Source organism: Penaeus monodon, unplaced genomic scaffold (genome assembly GCF_015228065.2).
Source record: "Penaeus monodon isolate SGIC_2016 unplaced genomic scaffold, NSTDA_Pmon_1 PmonScaffold_611, whole genome shotgun sequence".
In the NCBI taxonomy this organism is placed as follows: Eukaryota; Metazoa; Arthropoda; class Malacostraca; order Decapoda; family Penaeidae; genus Penaeus; species Penaeus monodon.
In genome coordinates this window covers 44,917-61,790 of record NW_023661118.1, presented here as the reverse complement: position 1 = coordinate 61,790, position 16,874 = coordinate 44,917, and the positions used below count along the sequence as shown (strand labels likewise).

Genomic DNA, 16,874 nt, shown 5'->3' with positions numbered 1-16,874 from the left:
ATAGGGCAAATTATATAGCCAGTCATTTGAAATGAGTACACAGAACTTTCAAATTCAGTTAAAATCTTTGTGACAGCCAAGGAACAACGCTTACCAAAGGGGAATGAAGTAACTGTGCAACATCTTTACTGATACTTCGTCCATGGCTTCAAAAAATGGCTACTGCCCCTGCTTCCCACGAGCTTAGCATTATATGTATTTGTTATATACCTGAAAAATATACAATCAGTTTCACGCCATGATGTTTACTTGAGTCAGTCGCATATATTCTGTGAACCAATCTGTCTCATTTTTTGAAAGTCTTCTAGGTTGGAAGGACATAGGCAAAAAGAATAATGACTAATATTTGATCAACCAGATGATTTAATAATATTGTAAACAAGAATATGAACGGAAAATTCTTTTAAACGGAGGTAAGAGTTGGATAAAGAGAGCTGCCATATGCTACACGATATTCCCCCTTGTTTGGAAAGTGGTATATCCATAAAGGTTTCAAGGATAAAACGGAATACGCGCAGTATAAATATCCAGTCTGCAATCTTCAACTGTATTGGATTTTACAATAAAAATACACAATTAAAAATTATATATAATTATTGTTTTTAAATTCCCCCTCTTTTTTACCAAAGGTGTCTGGATTAAAGGGAATATCCTTTTTTCTTCAATTTTATGTTATTTGTTGCCAAATCACTTTTTTCCCTGATACTATCAGATACTTGGAGTTTATTCATTTTGAACGCTTCAATTAGCAGATATGCCAAAGATATAAAGAAAAAAAGTAAATTAAATGGTTTTCAAGAATTCATCACAGAAACAAAGACGAGGAAAAATAACAATAGAATAAAATAATTGCAATGTTCATATACAGATACTAATAACACATTTATTTACATATTCTTGCAAACGAAACATTTTGCTGGGTTGACTCAGAAGTAGATGTCTTTATTTTTTCCAAAACCAATTAAAAGAAAGACATGAAATGCAAAGGTTGCGATTTTCTTTGAAGGCAGAAGACGTAAAAAACGTGGATTTAGACACTAGATAGGAGAAACTCGTATATAATTATTATTACTATTTATTTATTTATTTATTTTTAAATTATTATTTCTATTGTCATTATTCTAATTAATACCACCATTATATCATAATGATACCAGAACTGCTATTATGACAACTACCATTATTATTTCTACTACGCAAATAATCAATTAAAAGGTAATAAAAATGATAATCAATAATAAGATAAAAAATATATAATAAAAAAAATCAATTAATCATATAGTATATACATAATAATAATATAATAATACGCAGAAACTCATTATCAATGAGTAATTAAATATATAAGTGCTAATAACTTAGGTTTGACTATTCCGTAAAGGAACAAGAAGAAAAGAAAAAAGAAAATAACATCTAGGTTTACTATTTCTGTAATATGATTCCGAAAATACAAAAGAAAAATTTGAAAATGGTGATAAATAGTATTTGTGGCTATTTTGCCGCTTTCGACTCATTTTTTATCTCTCTAACCTTTTTTTTATATTTGCTAGATTTCCTTTTTCGACTCATTTTTTTTCATTTTATCCTTTTTTTATTATTATATATGACACATCCTGTATATCATCATTATATCATTATTGCATATTATCTTACCTATTATATATCATTATCATTCATTATTCATTATGATATAATTTCTCATTATTAAATATTACATATAATTAATTATTAACAATATATAAATAATACTTTTATAATAATATTAATCATCATTTAATTAATATGTATAACATTAAATATACTTATAATAATATTTATTTAATTATATACATAAATTAATATGATATTAAATAATTATTAATAATATCATACATTAGTATTTTAATTATACTTATAATTAATAATTGTATAATACATATAATATATTTGAATCAATATCATAGATTATAATTATTAATACTTATTATATATATTATATAATATTACAGTAATAATATAATTTTGGAATAATATAATAATTAATAGTAAATAATAATGAATAATATAATAATTAATAATCATCAAATAATAAATTTTTATTTCAATATTATATACAATATTTAAATGATAAAATTTGAATTCTATATATTACTATAAATTCCTTATTCTCATTTTATCAAATAATGTCATGATTTGATAATTTCTGAATTGGCTATATTATCCTAATCTTAATTTTCGATCTGATTTTAATTCTTATTTTTATATATATGAACATAATTTCTAGATTTTGTCCTTATTATTACTGCAATTATTTTCGTTACCTTTTATATATTTATACATTATGTATTTTATCACATTATTGAATCATAATTATACATTTATTAATTATGCATTATATCATTATTTTCATCATATCTATATATACATATTGCAATATTATATTATTATATGCAATTATTCAGTATAATTATTTTCTGAATATTAATAAATAACAATAATATAGTAATAAATAATAATATAATAATAATTTTATTAATATATATACCGTAAAAATATTTAATTAATAGTATTACATAATTATTAATATAATATTAGATTTGATAATTATACTAATAATTAATATATATTGTTATACTATAAATTAAATATATTCTTACGATTATTATATTAATTAATTATTTATTATTATAATAATTATGATAATTAATTAACATTAATAATAATATATTAAAATAATACTAATAATTAAATAATATAATAATTATCATAATTATCAAATTCTATTATACTATTATTAATAATTGTCAATGATTAATAATGTAATAATTTTATTACATCAATAGTTATCAAATCCTAATAATTGCCAATTATCATCAATATATGATAAATCATTGGTATTATTATCTTATAAAGCTATATTTCCAAATTTCACGTTTCGAAATCATGGTTTTTTGGATTATTACTTTCAATAATTATATTTCGCTGAATTTCCGTTATCATTCTGATTTTTTTGATTTATTTTATTATTATCATATATCATCATATTCTATAATCATCATTATTATCATGATTATCATCATTATTACCGTTATCATCATTATCATCATCATTATCATCATTATTGCAATTATTATTATTATTATTATTGCAATTATTGCAGTTATAATATATATTTCTGCAACTATACTAATAACAACAACAATAATAATAGTAATAACAATAATAACGATTTTATAATAATTATTTATATCATTATTTTAATTAATATCGTTATTACTGTAATTATTACTGTTATAATAATTTTTTTGCAATTATACTACCAGTAAAAATAATAATAATGATAATAATAACAATAATAATATTAATAACAATATCATAGCGATTAGTATTATTATTATACTTATTATTATTATTATTATTATTATTATTACAGTTATAATATATATTTTTGGCAATAATACTAATAATTAAAGTAAAAATAATAATAATATTAATAATAATAATAATAATAATAATAATAATAATAATAATAATAATGACAATAATAATGATAACAGTAATAATATTAATAATCATCAAATGTTATCAAAATTCTCTTTATTCTCACTTTTATCATCATTATTGTCATGATTAATACAATTCTGGTAATTATTATCATTATTACCCTAATAATTGCCAAAATCATCAAATGAATCGAAAAAACGTCATTTTGGAGTATACTTTCAAAAGGCTATATATCGCTAGATTTTGCCGCTTTTTCGACTTCTGGGATTTTTTTTCTTTTACCTTTTTTATTATATATGGACACAATGCCTGTTATTATCATCATTATTATCATGATTATCATCATTATTACCGTTTTCATCATCATTATCATCATTATTGCAATTATTATCATCATTATTGCAATTATTATCATTATTATTGCAATTATTGCAGTTATAATATATAATTCTGCAACTATACTAATAACAACAACAATAATAATTGTAATAACAATAATAACAATAATAACGATTTTATAATAATTATTTAATCATTATTTTAATTAATATCGTTATTACTGTATTTATTACTGTTATAATAATTATTTTTGCAATTATACTACCAGTAAAAATTATAATAATGATAATAATAACAAAATAATATTAATAACAATATATACGATTAGTATTATTATTATACTTATTGTTATTATTATTATTACAGTTATAATATATTTTTTGGCAATAATACTAATAATTAAAGTAATAATAATAATAATAATAATAGTAATAATAATAATGATAATAATGACAATAATAATGATAATAGTGCTACGCCAGTGGGTCTTTGTCTCTGTGCGAAACATGTGTTAACATGAAAAGGATGACCTGGGCATGTGTTAACATGAAGGGACCTGGGCAAACATGACGCAACTTGCTGTGAGCGGAGGAGCGGAGGAACAAGCCAAGAGAGACGCAGTTGGGTGCTGCTCCTGTGAAGACCTCTTGTGTGCCCTTGTGACCTGATAAACTTTGTGGTGCCCTGTTATAAGCTGTATCGTGCAGTGTGACATGATGGTTTCCCCCTGTATTGTGCCTATAGAAAAGTGTACGGGTAAATAACTTGTGTAAATAAAGGAAATACTGTAATTTTGTGTTTATTTCGTGCCCTGCCTCATGGTGTTCTGGGACGCTGTAGTGCTCGGTGCCTCTTGGAGCTGTTCAGTGTTCACGACCCTGTGGATAGCACGCCGTCTGCCTAGCCTGCTTTGTATTGGTGGCAGAGAGACGAGGCGGCCGGCGTAACAAATGGTGTCAGGAGTGGGATTTGTGATATTTGATCAGTGAGACGCGCCGATTTATCATGTCGTCCAAAGATGGCGGCAGCCATGAGGGAGAGGAGGCTATGACTGAGGCAGGCATGAGTGAGGTGAAGCCGAGCCAGATGGACCTGATCACTGCCATGCTGGCCGGTATGAGAGAGGAAATGGCACAAAGGGCAGAAGAGCAGGCACAGAGGGCACGCGAGCAGGCACACCATCTCGTCGAGATGCAGGCAAGGAAGGCAGAGGAACAGTTCTGCTAACTTGTTGAATTGCTATAGAGCAACCTTGCATCTGTGAAGATGGAAACTCAGCAGTACACCGACAAGGCCTGCAACAGCGTGAAGAGTGAACTGATGGAGGAGGTGCAGACTCTGAAGGGCGAGGTTCAGGGCCTGAGGGAGGAAGTGAAGGTGGAAAGGCGGCGTCACGAGGCAGTAACGTTGCAAGCAGAGAAGGCAGACGAGGTTCTGGCAACAGATGCCAGAGTGTCAGATTTACTGGGGTCTGCCTGGGGTCCGTGGCAGGAAACCCCCGGGCCTCGCAGTGTCGTGTCGCAGCCAGTGGTCGCTGCAGAAGGCTGGGGACCCATCAGAACCAGTCCCTTGGGTATAGGTGGCGGCAAACTCGGACCCGGTCAACCCGCCTCGTTGTCTCCCTCACCCCCTTCCTCCCCCTCGGGCGTGTTAGTTCACGGCACGCATTCTCCACCCCGCAGCCCCTCGGCCTCCAGACATTCTGTGAAGCGTAAGCCAGCTGAGTACGACGGGAAGGTGGCCTGGGAGGCATATGTCGCCCAATTTGAAATGCTGGCATCTGCCCAGGGCTGGAGCCAGGAAGAGAAGGCCCTGCAGCTGGTAACAGAGCTAAGGGGCCCCGCGGTGGAAGTGTTGGGGCATCTGCCGGCATCCCAACATGCCTCTTACACCAGCGTGGCGGAGGCTTTGAAACGCCGTTTCGGGCACCACCACCAGGCCAAGGTAAATCAAGCCCGCTTGAAGAAGCGGACTCGTGAGCGTGGTGAGACACTTTCCCAGCTGGCGCTGGATGTGGAGGCGCTGGTAAGGAGGTCGTACCCTGCGGCTGCGGAAGAGATGATTGTGGTCCTGGGGCCGGATACTCAAAACAACCCGTAAGTTACAAGGGCGAGGACGTTGTAACCGCCTTACAACAGTGTACCTTACGAACTCCTTACTATATTGTAAGTGACCCATACTCAAAAAAAAAAAAAAAAAAAAAAAAAAAAAAAATACAATGTAGTAAGCACATTGTAAGGCTAATGTCAACATTGTAAGTTAATTCGCTAAGCTGCCAAGAGAGGGCAGATCGGTAGCTGGATGACCAATCAGCAGTCAGCCTCGTAGACGTAACAGCCAATAGAAAGCCACAAATCTCAGCTGTTTTATCGCTGGGCTACACCAAAGGTAAACAATGCCACCGAAGGTCCAACTCAAAAGAAAAGAAGACCAAATTTCTCAGATGAAGAGATGTTGGCTCTCATAGAAGCTGTGGCAACGAAGAAGAATGTGGTTCTAGGTAAATTAGATAACAGAATAACTGCACAAGTGAAAAATAACGCCTGGGAGAGTGTAGCTACGGAGGTGAATCTTGTCGCTCGCGTACAGAGGAATGTGAATGAAGTGCGTAGGAAGGCAGCACAAGAGAGAGAGAGAAAAAAAAAAAACATACACACACGGGAGGAACAGGTAAGATTTTATAAAGTAAATTTTGGGTTAATTTTCCGAAAATGACAACCGGGTCTTCCCTGACAATATTTATATCATCAGATTTGTTTTCGTGAGATGACAACGAATCTGATGATATTTTCAGTTGCATTCTCCAGCCGACAATCTTGATGTGATTTGATAAGTCCCGATAGCAGGGGAGGGCATGAAGTAGATCAGGGAAATTGTGGGGTAAAACAGGCTGAAATAAGAAGAAAACAGAACAGAAATGTGTAAAACAAGTACAAAAAACGCTTAAAATCGGATAATGAAACTCTACGGACGTCGCCGCCATCTTTCAAACTCTACGGACCGCCGCGCCAACTTTCGAAAAACTCTACGGGAACCATACCCATTGTTCGGTAAAAATCTACGGGATTTCACATATTCCAGATCCCCCGTGGTAATCGTACAATGCGTCCTAACCAATAAACCAACCTAACCTTAATCCTGTGGGATTTATACACTACGATCTATATATTCCCTAGCCAGGGGGCTCTGCCCCCTGGACCCCTTGTGTTAATATATGCGCCTAGCCAGGGGGCTACGCCCCCTGGACCCCCGTGGTATTATATTCGCCTAGCCAGGGGGCTACGCCCCCTGGACCCCCAGGGGTAATTTATGCGCCTAGCCAGGGGGCTACGCCCCCTGGACCCCCGTGGTAATATTTACACCTGGACCCCCAGGGTAAAACCACATACCTTTTATATCGCGAAACACCGAACGTTTCTTTGCTTCCGGCTATGGTCACATTTGCTTTGTTTCTAATCACTTTTTTCAGCATTTGCGGCACTGGATGGGTTCAAATATCAGGCTGTGATAGAAACGAATGTCTATTTGTCCAGTATATCCACAAAAGGGCTTTAAAATTGACCCGGAATCGACGCAGCACTCGAAATAAGACATTGCTCACCGGCGTTGCTCGACGTATTGGCGCTGCTGGCCTGTCAAATCTCCCGGTGGCAAAAGGCGCAGGCGCACACGGTTATTGTACAGAATAGTATAAATACTTACCAAAACACGTAAATGAAGAACAAAAAAAGGAAAAGAACGCATTACATACATGAAATCGAGAAAATGGACGCTGATAATGACAAAATATTCGTTCTCACGAGCGCGTAGCAATACAAGGACTACTTGGTGATGAGTTCCGCGTCACATTTGTTTTGATTCTCGCGAAGTAAACATGGAAGGGACATAGAAAATGAAGGGGCAATCTTCACTCTTGTCGGTCCTATATCCCCCTTATTTTCGATTTGCACACCTTTTGCCATAGATGAAAAGGGTCTTAGTTTTCGTCAAGGTAACCACTCCATACACTTATTTTACTGTACGTTTGGTTGACATGCAGGAAAAATTTTCCAAATTTTGTTCTGGAAATTCTCTAGGTACCCTCAACATTAGCTGTTGAAATTGCTCACAAGTGCTTGAAACCTTATCTTTATCATCAGAGTAAAGGAAATCTAGAACATGTCATATAAAACTAGTTATTCTTGTCACAGAATAGTTGAAGTAGGAGTGAGTATCAAATTTATGTTTTTATTATTTAATATCCATGACAAAGTAACTCAAAGTAATGTGAGGGTAATATCAAGTGCTGAATATGATAGTACACTCACTGACACATAACACAATATGGAGACAAAACATAATGTCATAAAGAAAACAGAATGTAGAAATAGTTTAGTAATTACCTATATATCAGTTCTCTTATTCAAAGAATTTTAGAACATTGAGGGATTAAACAAAGGCCAACAATATAACTTAAAAAATGGTAATATTAAATGCATAACCGTATTTGTTTGGTATTATTTCATTTCTGAGTGTGTATTGATTTTAAGAATAAGTTATTTCCTGAAAAATTTGCAATTTGTAAGAACAATTTTCACCTTATAAACATCCTTCACAAATGTAGTCTAATGCAGGGAATTTTTGAAGTAAATAAAATAAATAAATACGACTCGTCAAGTTATAAATAGTAACAGTATTACATGTAGGATCTAATTTGCTTTGTATTCTTATTAGTGTTTAATATTTAAGTGTCCGTGGTTTCTTTGGTTTGGTTCTTATTTGCAATTAACCACAGGTTCTTTTATGGTATCCTCTGGGATATAGATCATCTCGGGGCATATTAAATACGATATTGCACTTTCATAGTTATATTCCTCAAAAATGTACAATTCACACAAATACAAGATAAAAAAAACTCGTGATTGCAGTAGTTGTCGGTGAAATGTCGGTGGAACGGAGTGAAGGTTTCCAGCCTTAGATTCAGGCACCTGGAGTATATTCGTCCTAAAGGAGCCACTGGTGGAGCGGGCTGCAGCTATCAAAATGTAGCCCAGTTCTAATAATAGGAGGCTGCAATTAGTAATAAGATAATTTTAAACATTCCTTCCATCACTTCGGTTCATTGCACGTCACTGCATTATATTTCTTAAGTCAATTCACCAACAGTATGTACAGGAAATACAAAGAGTAAACAACTTACAATGTGTTCAGGTGTGGAGCTCGGAATAGAGTGGCAAACCATAGAATGGCAACCACCGACCATGGTTGACATGAGGCTTTGGTGGACTCGAAGCTGCCGTCCGAACGGGTGGAGGTGAACCAAATGAACCTTACACCTCATCCGCACACCAAACACACACGCATAATAAAAATAGTGAAACCATCACTAAAAGAAACCCTTTACAAAGCCCCCCAATTCAACTTAAATCGCAAGATTTCAGCGAAAAGTGGGGTTTCACTCAACTTAAATTATCATTAATAATAACGTAAGGTTGTTACGTAAACAAGAACAAAACTTTATACAGAACATCGGCTGAGTATGTCAGCTCCAACATTTTCTTGGCCTTTTATATATTCTATTGTGAATGAATGTGACTGAAGGGCGAGTGACCAGCGCATAAGCCGACCGTTGCTGTTTTTCATGTTTTTAATATACTTTAATGGCTGTTGATCAGTTTGCAGAATAAATTCGCGTCCATACAAATAACAATAGAATTTTTCGATCGCCCAAACGATCGCCAACCCTTCTCGTTCAATGACAGCGTAACGAGTCTCCCGATCTTTAAGTTTTCTACTTGCGTAGGCGATGGGCATGAGGACGCCATCGACACTTTGCAACAAGACGGCCCCGAGGCCAGTATCACTCGCGTCAGTGCGAAGATAGAAAGTCTTACTGTAGTCGGGCAAAGTTAGAATAGGGGCATTCATCAAGAGATCTTTTAATTCGTTAATCCTGTCAACGAGGCTAGGGGTCAGATTCAGTTTATTAGGACTAAATTTCTTTAACAAAGCATTCAGGGGATATGCGAGGTTTGCCAGATTCGGAATGAACTTTCGGTAGAACGAGAGAGTTCCGAGAAAGCTGCGTAACTGCTTCTTCGTCTCCGGTAAAGGCATGTTCTTAATGGCACTAACTTTATCAGGAAGTGTACTTAATCCCTTATCACTAAGATTAAATCCTAGATATTTTATGCTAGGATAAGCAAAATAACATTTACTTGGCCCGGCGGTTAACCCGTGCTCGCGTAAACGCTCCAAAACTTTCCTCAAATGCAAAAGATGATCAGAAAATGTCTGACTATGTATAACCAAGTTGTCAAAATAACAATTAACATTGTTTAGACCAGCAGTTACCTTACGCATCAGTCTAATGAAAGTAGCGCACGCCGTACGTAAACCGAATGGTAATTTTCTAAACTGCATAAGGCCATACTTCTGTGTAGCAAACGCGGTGTACTGCTTCGCCTTATCACTCAGAGGAATTTGCCAGTAACCCTTACAGAGATCAATTTCCGTAAAGTATGAATCTCCCACGAAACTACCCAACGCTTCTTCCATGGTCGGCATCGGCTCAGCGTCAAAGAGGCTTATGTCATTAGGAGACCTGAAATCTACACAAAAGCGCCACGAGTTGTCGGCCTTCTTCACCAGTACTACAGGTGAACAATAAGCAGAGGTTGACGGTTCAATTACTCGCAATTCCCTCATCCTTTCCACTTCCTCGTCAAAAGCGTTACGTAAATGATATGGAATAGGATAAGGCTTCGTATGAACGGGAACCTCTGTAGTCAAATGAATATCATGAACTACTGTACTGGTCATGCCTGGTTTATCGACAAATACGTCAAGAAAATCAGCGATTAGATGGTTTAGCTCTGAGGTTTGTTCATTTGAGAGTTCAGAGTTAAAATTAAATTCGTATTTACCAGGATTATACAATTCGGGTATATCACATACGCCATTAGCGTTCTTATCTATGGGATCAGAAGCATCTACCACGCAAGCTTGGCACACCTGAGAGTGAGAAATGCCATTTTCGCGTCTTTCATATTTCTTCAGCATGTTCACATGATAAAGCCTTATTTTCCCTTTTATTTTTATTCCATAGTCTACACCATTTTCATGCTTGCGTACAACAGAATAGGGACCCTTCCACTGAACAGTTAGTTTGTTATGCGAAGTTGGCAACAGCACAAGTACTTCATCCCCTTCTTTTAACGTTCGAGCTCTAGCTTTCCTGTCGAAGTACGTCTTGTACATTCTGCTATTCACGTCTGCATGAGCGGATGCTAGTTGAGCCGATTGTTCTAATCTAGATCTCAGATCTAATACATATTGATAGGTACTCTTAACCTCCCCATCAATATCTTTAGTCCATAAATTATGCAGAATTGATAAAGGGCCACGTACCTTACGGCCGTACAGCAACTCAAACGGACTAAATTTTAGCGTATCGTGAGGAATCTCGCGATACGCAAACAAGACGGATGGGATGTAACGATCCCAGTCATGTGGTCGTTCGCTGCAGAGCTTTTTCAACATAGCTTTTAGCACTGCGTGAAAACGTTCGACGGTACCATTACAACACGCGTGATACGGACTGGTGTATAATGCTTTAACAGAAAGTAATCGGTTGATCTCTGCCATCAAATCAGACTTAAATTGTGTACCACGATCAGAAAGAATCTCTTTCGGTATTCCTACACGAGCGAAAATGGTTAACAACGCTTCAGCAACAGTTACCGAGTCGATATTTCTCAGAGGAACTGCCTCAGGAAATCTGGTGGCCATGTCAATCAAGGTCAACATATACTTGTGGCCTCGGCTCGAGGGCGGGGAGATCGGCCCGACGATATCAATCGCTACTCGGGAAAACGGCTCGCTTATGACTGGCATCTGAACCATGGGGGCCTTTCTGATCTTGCCCTTAGGGACCGTTTTCTGGCAAGCATGACAAGAGCGACAGTAGCGTTTGATCTCTGCGCCTGCTCCTGGCCAAAAGAATTTATGGAATACCTTTTCTGCAGTCTTTCGATGAGAGAAATGACCTGCCAAAGGGGAATCGTGAGCCATAGACAAAATTATTGGAATAAATCTACGGGGCACAACCAATTGTTTCTCTCCGATTTCGTGTTCGTGTTTGCTCTTTACGCAAATACGGTAAATCAACCCATTTACTCGTTCGAATTTTACCGAACGACTTTTAACAGTGACAATAGCTTTAATTCTTTCCTTAGAACGAATGTGTTCTAGAGACGGGCAAGAGGACTGAGCATCCATGAAGTCTTGCTTAGAGACGTTCTCAAATTTGAAGCTGGGAACAATTAGTTTGTCAGGACCGACATTTTCCTTCGCTTTGGCGGCCCGCGTCGCAACAGCATTAACTTCGCTCCTCTGAGGAGTTTTGGCTGCTTTCGTGTTCGGAATGTTCACGCTCGACGCCTTGACCCCCGGCACCATACCTATGAGGACATCCGTGAACTTTATCGGCGCAACCACGACGTCAAACCACCCATTCAGGAATTTACTCCTAATCAGACAACGTGCGGTGGGGAATTCGCGCCGCTCCCCCAGGTAGTCATACAGCGCAACCACCTTTCCTCGCTTGACCGAGGCGGGCACGAGCGATTCCTTCACTATAACTGACGAGCAACCCGAATCAAAAAGTACATTCACTGGCTTGCCATTTAAGGATCCATCACACGTAATACCGTGATCGTAATTTACATTAGCCTTAAATGCAGCATTTACTTTCTGAGAAGTCTTGGGTTTCGCGAATTTAAGTTCGGGGCAAGAAGGACGTATGTGACCCACTTTGGAACAGTGGTGACAAATCACATCCTTAAGGGGAACATTCGTATCTTTCTTATAAGCAGATTCATCTTTAACAGGTGTTTTATGACCTCTACCAGCTCTATGGGCGCAACGATACCCATCTGCTGTTTGAGCCATTTCCACTGTACTTGCGAACGTCCGTTCTTTGAGAAAGATGCGAAGGTCAAGAGGGCAATTACTCAACAGCTGGTCTTGTATCAAAAAGTCAAACAACGAGTTGTATTCCCTTTCGACACTACTCATGATTAACCAGTGATCTAAATACTGGGTCATTCTCGTAATTAACTGAACGTAAGTCTCAGTATCACCAACTTTGCTTTCTTTGAACTTTTTACGGTATGAGTCAGCGTCAACGTTATACGCCTTCAACAACGCGTCTTTTAACTGACTGTAATCCTTCAAAATGTCGTCTGCCAAACTTACGTAAATTTGCAAGGCCAAGAGTGAACCAAGGTAAATATGATAATCATTAGAATTCCATCCTTGCAAAGCAGCTAATTTCTCAAATCTACGCAAATAATCATCAATATCATCATTACCATCAGTGAATAGAGGCATTCTTAATTTAGGGTAATGATCACGACTGTCATTGAGTGAAAGGTTCTCGGGTCTCACGCGAGCAAGGGCCAGCTCGTGGGCACGCTGCTTCTCGGCCTCGTTCGCTTCATATTCGCGCTGTCTTTCCCTCTCCTGAACTTCTAACTCTTCGCGTTTCAGATCTCGCTCCTTTTGTCTCTCCTCTCGTTCCCTTTGCTTTTCTTCTCTTTCGTTTTGTTCTTTGTATCTAACTTCCTCTTTTAAAACTAAAGCATTTATGTCCGCGGCAGAAAGACCTGCTTCCTTAGCACACTTAACTAGTTCTACTAAGTTCAGCGACATGATTATAAATATAAAAAGATTCAACTAAGTGAATATGAATTTGATATACAAGAGATGAACGTGTTATCACGCTATCAAAAATTACGAAAATCAACGATTCTAAAAGAAAATCGTAGAACATAAACAAAAGACTAAGCACACACTTAGAATTAAGTTCCGTTTCAAACTGACTTGATGCGAGCGAAACAGCTTAAAGAAAACGGCGCACAGACTATCGCACAACAACGGCTAGTCTAACTCAGCGCAAAAACATCGTTAACAGCAATGGTAGGCTTACGCACAGGTGTACAATGTACAAGGCCATCACAGTTAAGATAAACGTAGTTATCTAAAAACTACCACAGGGGTACACCACAGTCGTCACTGACTGATCTCCCTAAATACAGCGAGGTAAAATAGAATCACCTAACTGAGCACTCGCGACGATGCACGTCGGTAAACGGTGAAAAGGAGGCACGATCGGACTAGATTGACTCTTAACCCTATCGCGTATGACGTAGTGTTCCGTATGTAAAATACAACTCGCAGCGCGAGTCGTCACACTCCTTCACCAAAAAAAAAAAAATATCCACAACACCATTCCTCCATTTGGTTCTCCGCATCACCATTCTATGGTTGGCCACTCCTCCGGGTTCCACATTACATTCTGTGAGCGTAAAAGAAAGTACATAAGTAAATATAAATAAACAAGCCCTGAGTAATCTATAAGAGGATCCTACTCACTGCGCCAGATTGTCCGTGGTTTCTTTGGTTTGGTTCTTATTTGCAATTAACCACAGGTTCTTTTATGGTATCCTCTGGGATATAGATCATCTCGGGGCATATTAAATACGATATTGCACTTTCATAGTTATATTCCTCAAAAATGTACAATTCACACAAATACAAGATAAAAAAAAACTCGTGATTGCAGTAGTTGTCGGTGAAATATCGGTGGAACGGAGTGAAGGTTTCCAGCCTTAGATTCAGGCACCTGGAGTATATTCGTCCTAAAGGAGCCACTGGTGGAGCGGGCTGCAGCTATCAAAATGTAGCCCAGTTCTAATAATAGGAGGCTGCAATTAGTAATAAGATTAAATTTTAAACATTCCTTCCATCACTTCGGTTCATTGCACGTCACTGCATTATATTTCTTAAGTCAATTCACCAACAGTATGTACAGGAAATACAAAGAGTAAACAACTTACAATGTGTTCAGGTGTGGAGCTCGGAATAGAGTGGCAAACCATAGAATGGCAACCACCGACCATGGTTGACATGAGGCTTTGGTGGACTCGAAGCTGCCGTCCGAACGGGTGGAGGTGAACCAAATGAACCTTACACCTCATCCGCACACCAAACACACACGCATAATAAAAATAGTGAAACCATCACTAAAAGAAACCCTTTACATTAAGAAAAAGTAATTTCTTCAATTAACATCATGAATGTAAAATAATTAAGATATTTATTTTTTGACTTAATTAAAAATAGCAAATTCAGCTCGTCAAGTTGTGAATCATACGTAAATAAATATCAGCATAATCATTCAGATCACATCATAACACAATTATACAACTGGGTTTAACATTGGTCACTTAGGTCATTTTACCATTTGAATCATGAAGCCTCGGTTGTTTTATTTATTTGTTGATTTTTTTTTAGTTTAAAATTAATTTTAGAGGACAGTTTATATTGCAGGTACTTACCTGAATTAATATTACTGTCTATAATGAAGACATGATGGGTATGGGATGTGAGAATATTAACAAAATCAGAAAAAAAGTTATCAATGTCAGTTCATTATCAAGTAAGTTAAGTTCAGAATCTCTATATTTTATTTTATTTATTAACCATTTGTTCTTGGTTTCCAGGTGGTGGCCCAGCAGTTCTGACAAACTACAGTCCTGTTGAAGAAGCTATGTTGACACTGATTGAGCCTGTTGCTATTACTGGCTTACTAGGGGGTTTATGAAAATGAGACAGAAGTTGATGGTAATTAAGATATTTTGAATTAAGAGGGGGATACATAATCTATTCCCTTTTTGTGATATGGTTATATTTTGAAATTTAATAATATTTGATTCTTTTTAATATTAATCAGCAACAAATTATAATACAAGAAATGGTAAAATTATTGATATGCTGATATATATTTTATTCTCATTTTTATATAATTAGTTGAATGTTGGTTTAGGAGTATGATACATGCAGTGTCTTATGATACATGCAGTGTCTTTGACTCAAGATATGTATATTATAAAAATTAAAATAGATTTGTATTTTTTAGATGTTACAGAACCAACTCCTGGGCCATCTGGGATAGCATCTCAGATCATAACAGACTCAGCAGTTATTGTAACATTGGATGAGGGAACTTCAGCAGAGCAAGAAATGACAATACCCATTGTATCAATGGAACACACTCCTCAGAATTACCTCCTTTTTTAATAGAACACAGTAACACTCAGGATGGATTTAGTGCAACAGTCCAACAAGCAGAGCACTTTCAAGAACAGAGCATCTCAGCTTGAGTCAGGAGGAGGTAGTAGGCTTGAGGTAGTGCATGGTCCAAAAAGCAGAACAGAAGAAAGGAGAATTTTGCCTGACATGCTTCAGGTACAAACAAATATAGAAAGTCACTTGAAACAGCTTGTAAGCTCAGTGAAAGAAACTGCATCAGCATTACAAATAATTGCTGGTGCAGTTATAGTACACAGTTGACATTAATTTGTGATAGGCATTTGTGGTCATAATGCACCATGAGAAAAATATGTACTTACATTTTGTACCTTTTGAGTAGTATTGCTTTGTATGTATGTGTAGATATTTTTATATTATTTTTGTGATGTATCTTTATGGCATTTTTCTTACCAGTCTTATAATTCTATAATCACAGAAGGTCTAAAATAAAGTTATATTTTTAATGCTTTATTATAATTACCCTGGATCTAGAATAACCCCAGTAAAAAATAACAATTTATTGCATATTCAAACTACTACTTAATCAATTTTAATACGGATTTATAAGTTCCATCAATAAAAATGATTGAAGTATACATTTATTCATAAAAAAAGTAAAACCACTCCTTCCAGATATGGTAGCATGTATAGGTATATGTGTATGTGTATATATACATATACATATATACATACATACATACATATATATATATATATATATATATATATATATATATATATATATATATATATATATATATATATATATATATGTATGGATGTATGTATATATGTATATATGTATATGTATATATATATATATATATATATATATATATATATATATATATATATATATATGTGTGTGTGTGTGTGTGTGTGTGTGTGATATAAATATATACATGCGAAGGATCCAA

The 16,874-nt window shown here is 35.9% G+C and overlaps 1 protein-coding gene across 1 annotated transcript; it reads right to left on the bottom strand.

The window, feature by feature from the left end:
- Nucleotides 1–8,357: 8,357 nt before the first annotated feature.
- On the bottom strand, nt 8,358–13,515 carry LOC119571392. The gene is made up of 4 exons (XM_037918719.1): nt 13,470–13,515; nt 12,000–13,340; nt 9,545–11,849; nt 8,358–8,364 (listed from the first exon to the last, which is right to left on the bottom strand). Exons 1-4 carry the CDS (start codon nt 13,513–13,515, stop codon nt 8,358–8,360), a joined length of 3,699 nt encoding a protein of 1,232 aa, XP_037774647.1.
- Nucleotides 13,516–16,874: the final 3,359 nt, after the last annotated feature.

Bases quoted from the DNA above. Each gene is read 5' to 3' on its own strand.
- LOC119571392 (XM_037918719.1), bottom strand. From the start codon at position 13,515: ATGTCGCTGAACTTAGTAGAACTAGTTAAGTGTGCTAAGGAAGCAG. The intron at 13,341-13,469 runs GTCTTTCTGCCG...TGAAACGCGAAG, and splicing joins TAAGTGTGCTAAGGAAGCAG to AGTTAGAAGTTCAGGAGAGG. The intron at 11,850-11,999 runs GTTCGGTAAAAT...CCCCTTTGGCAG, and splicing joins TATTGTCACTGTTAAAAGTC to GTCATTTCTCTCATCGAAAG.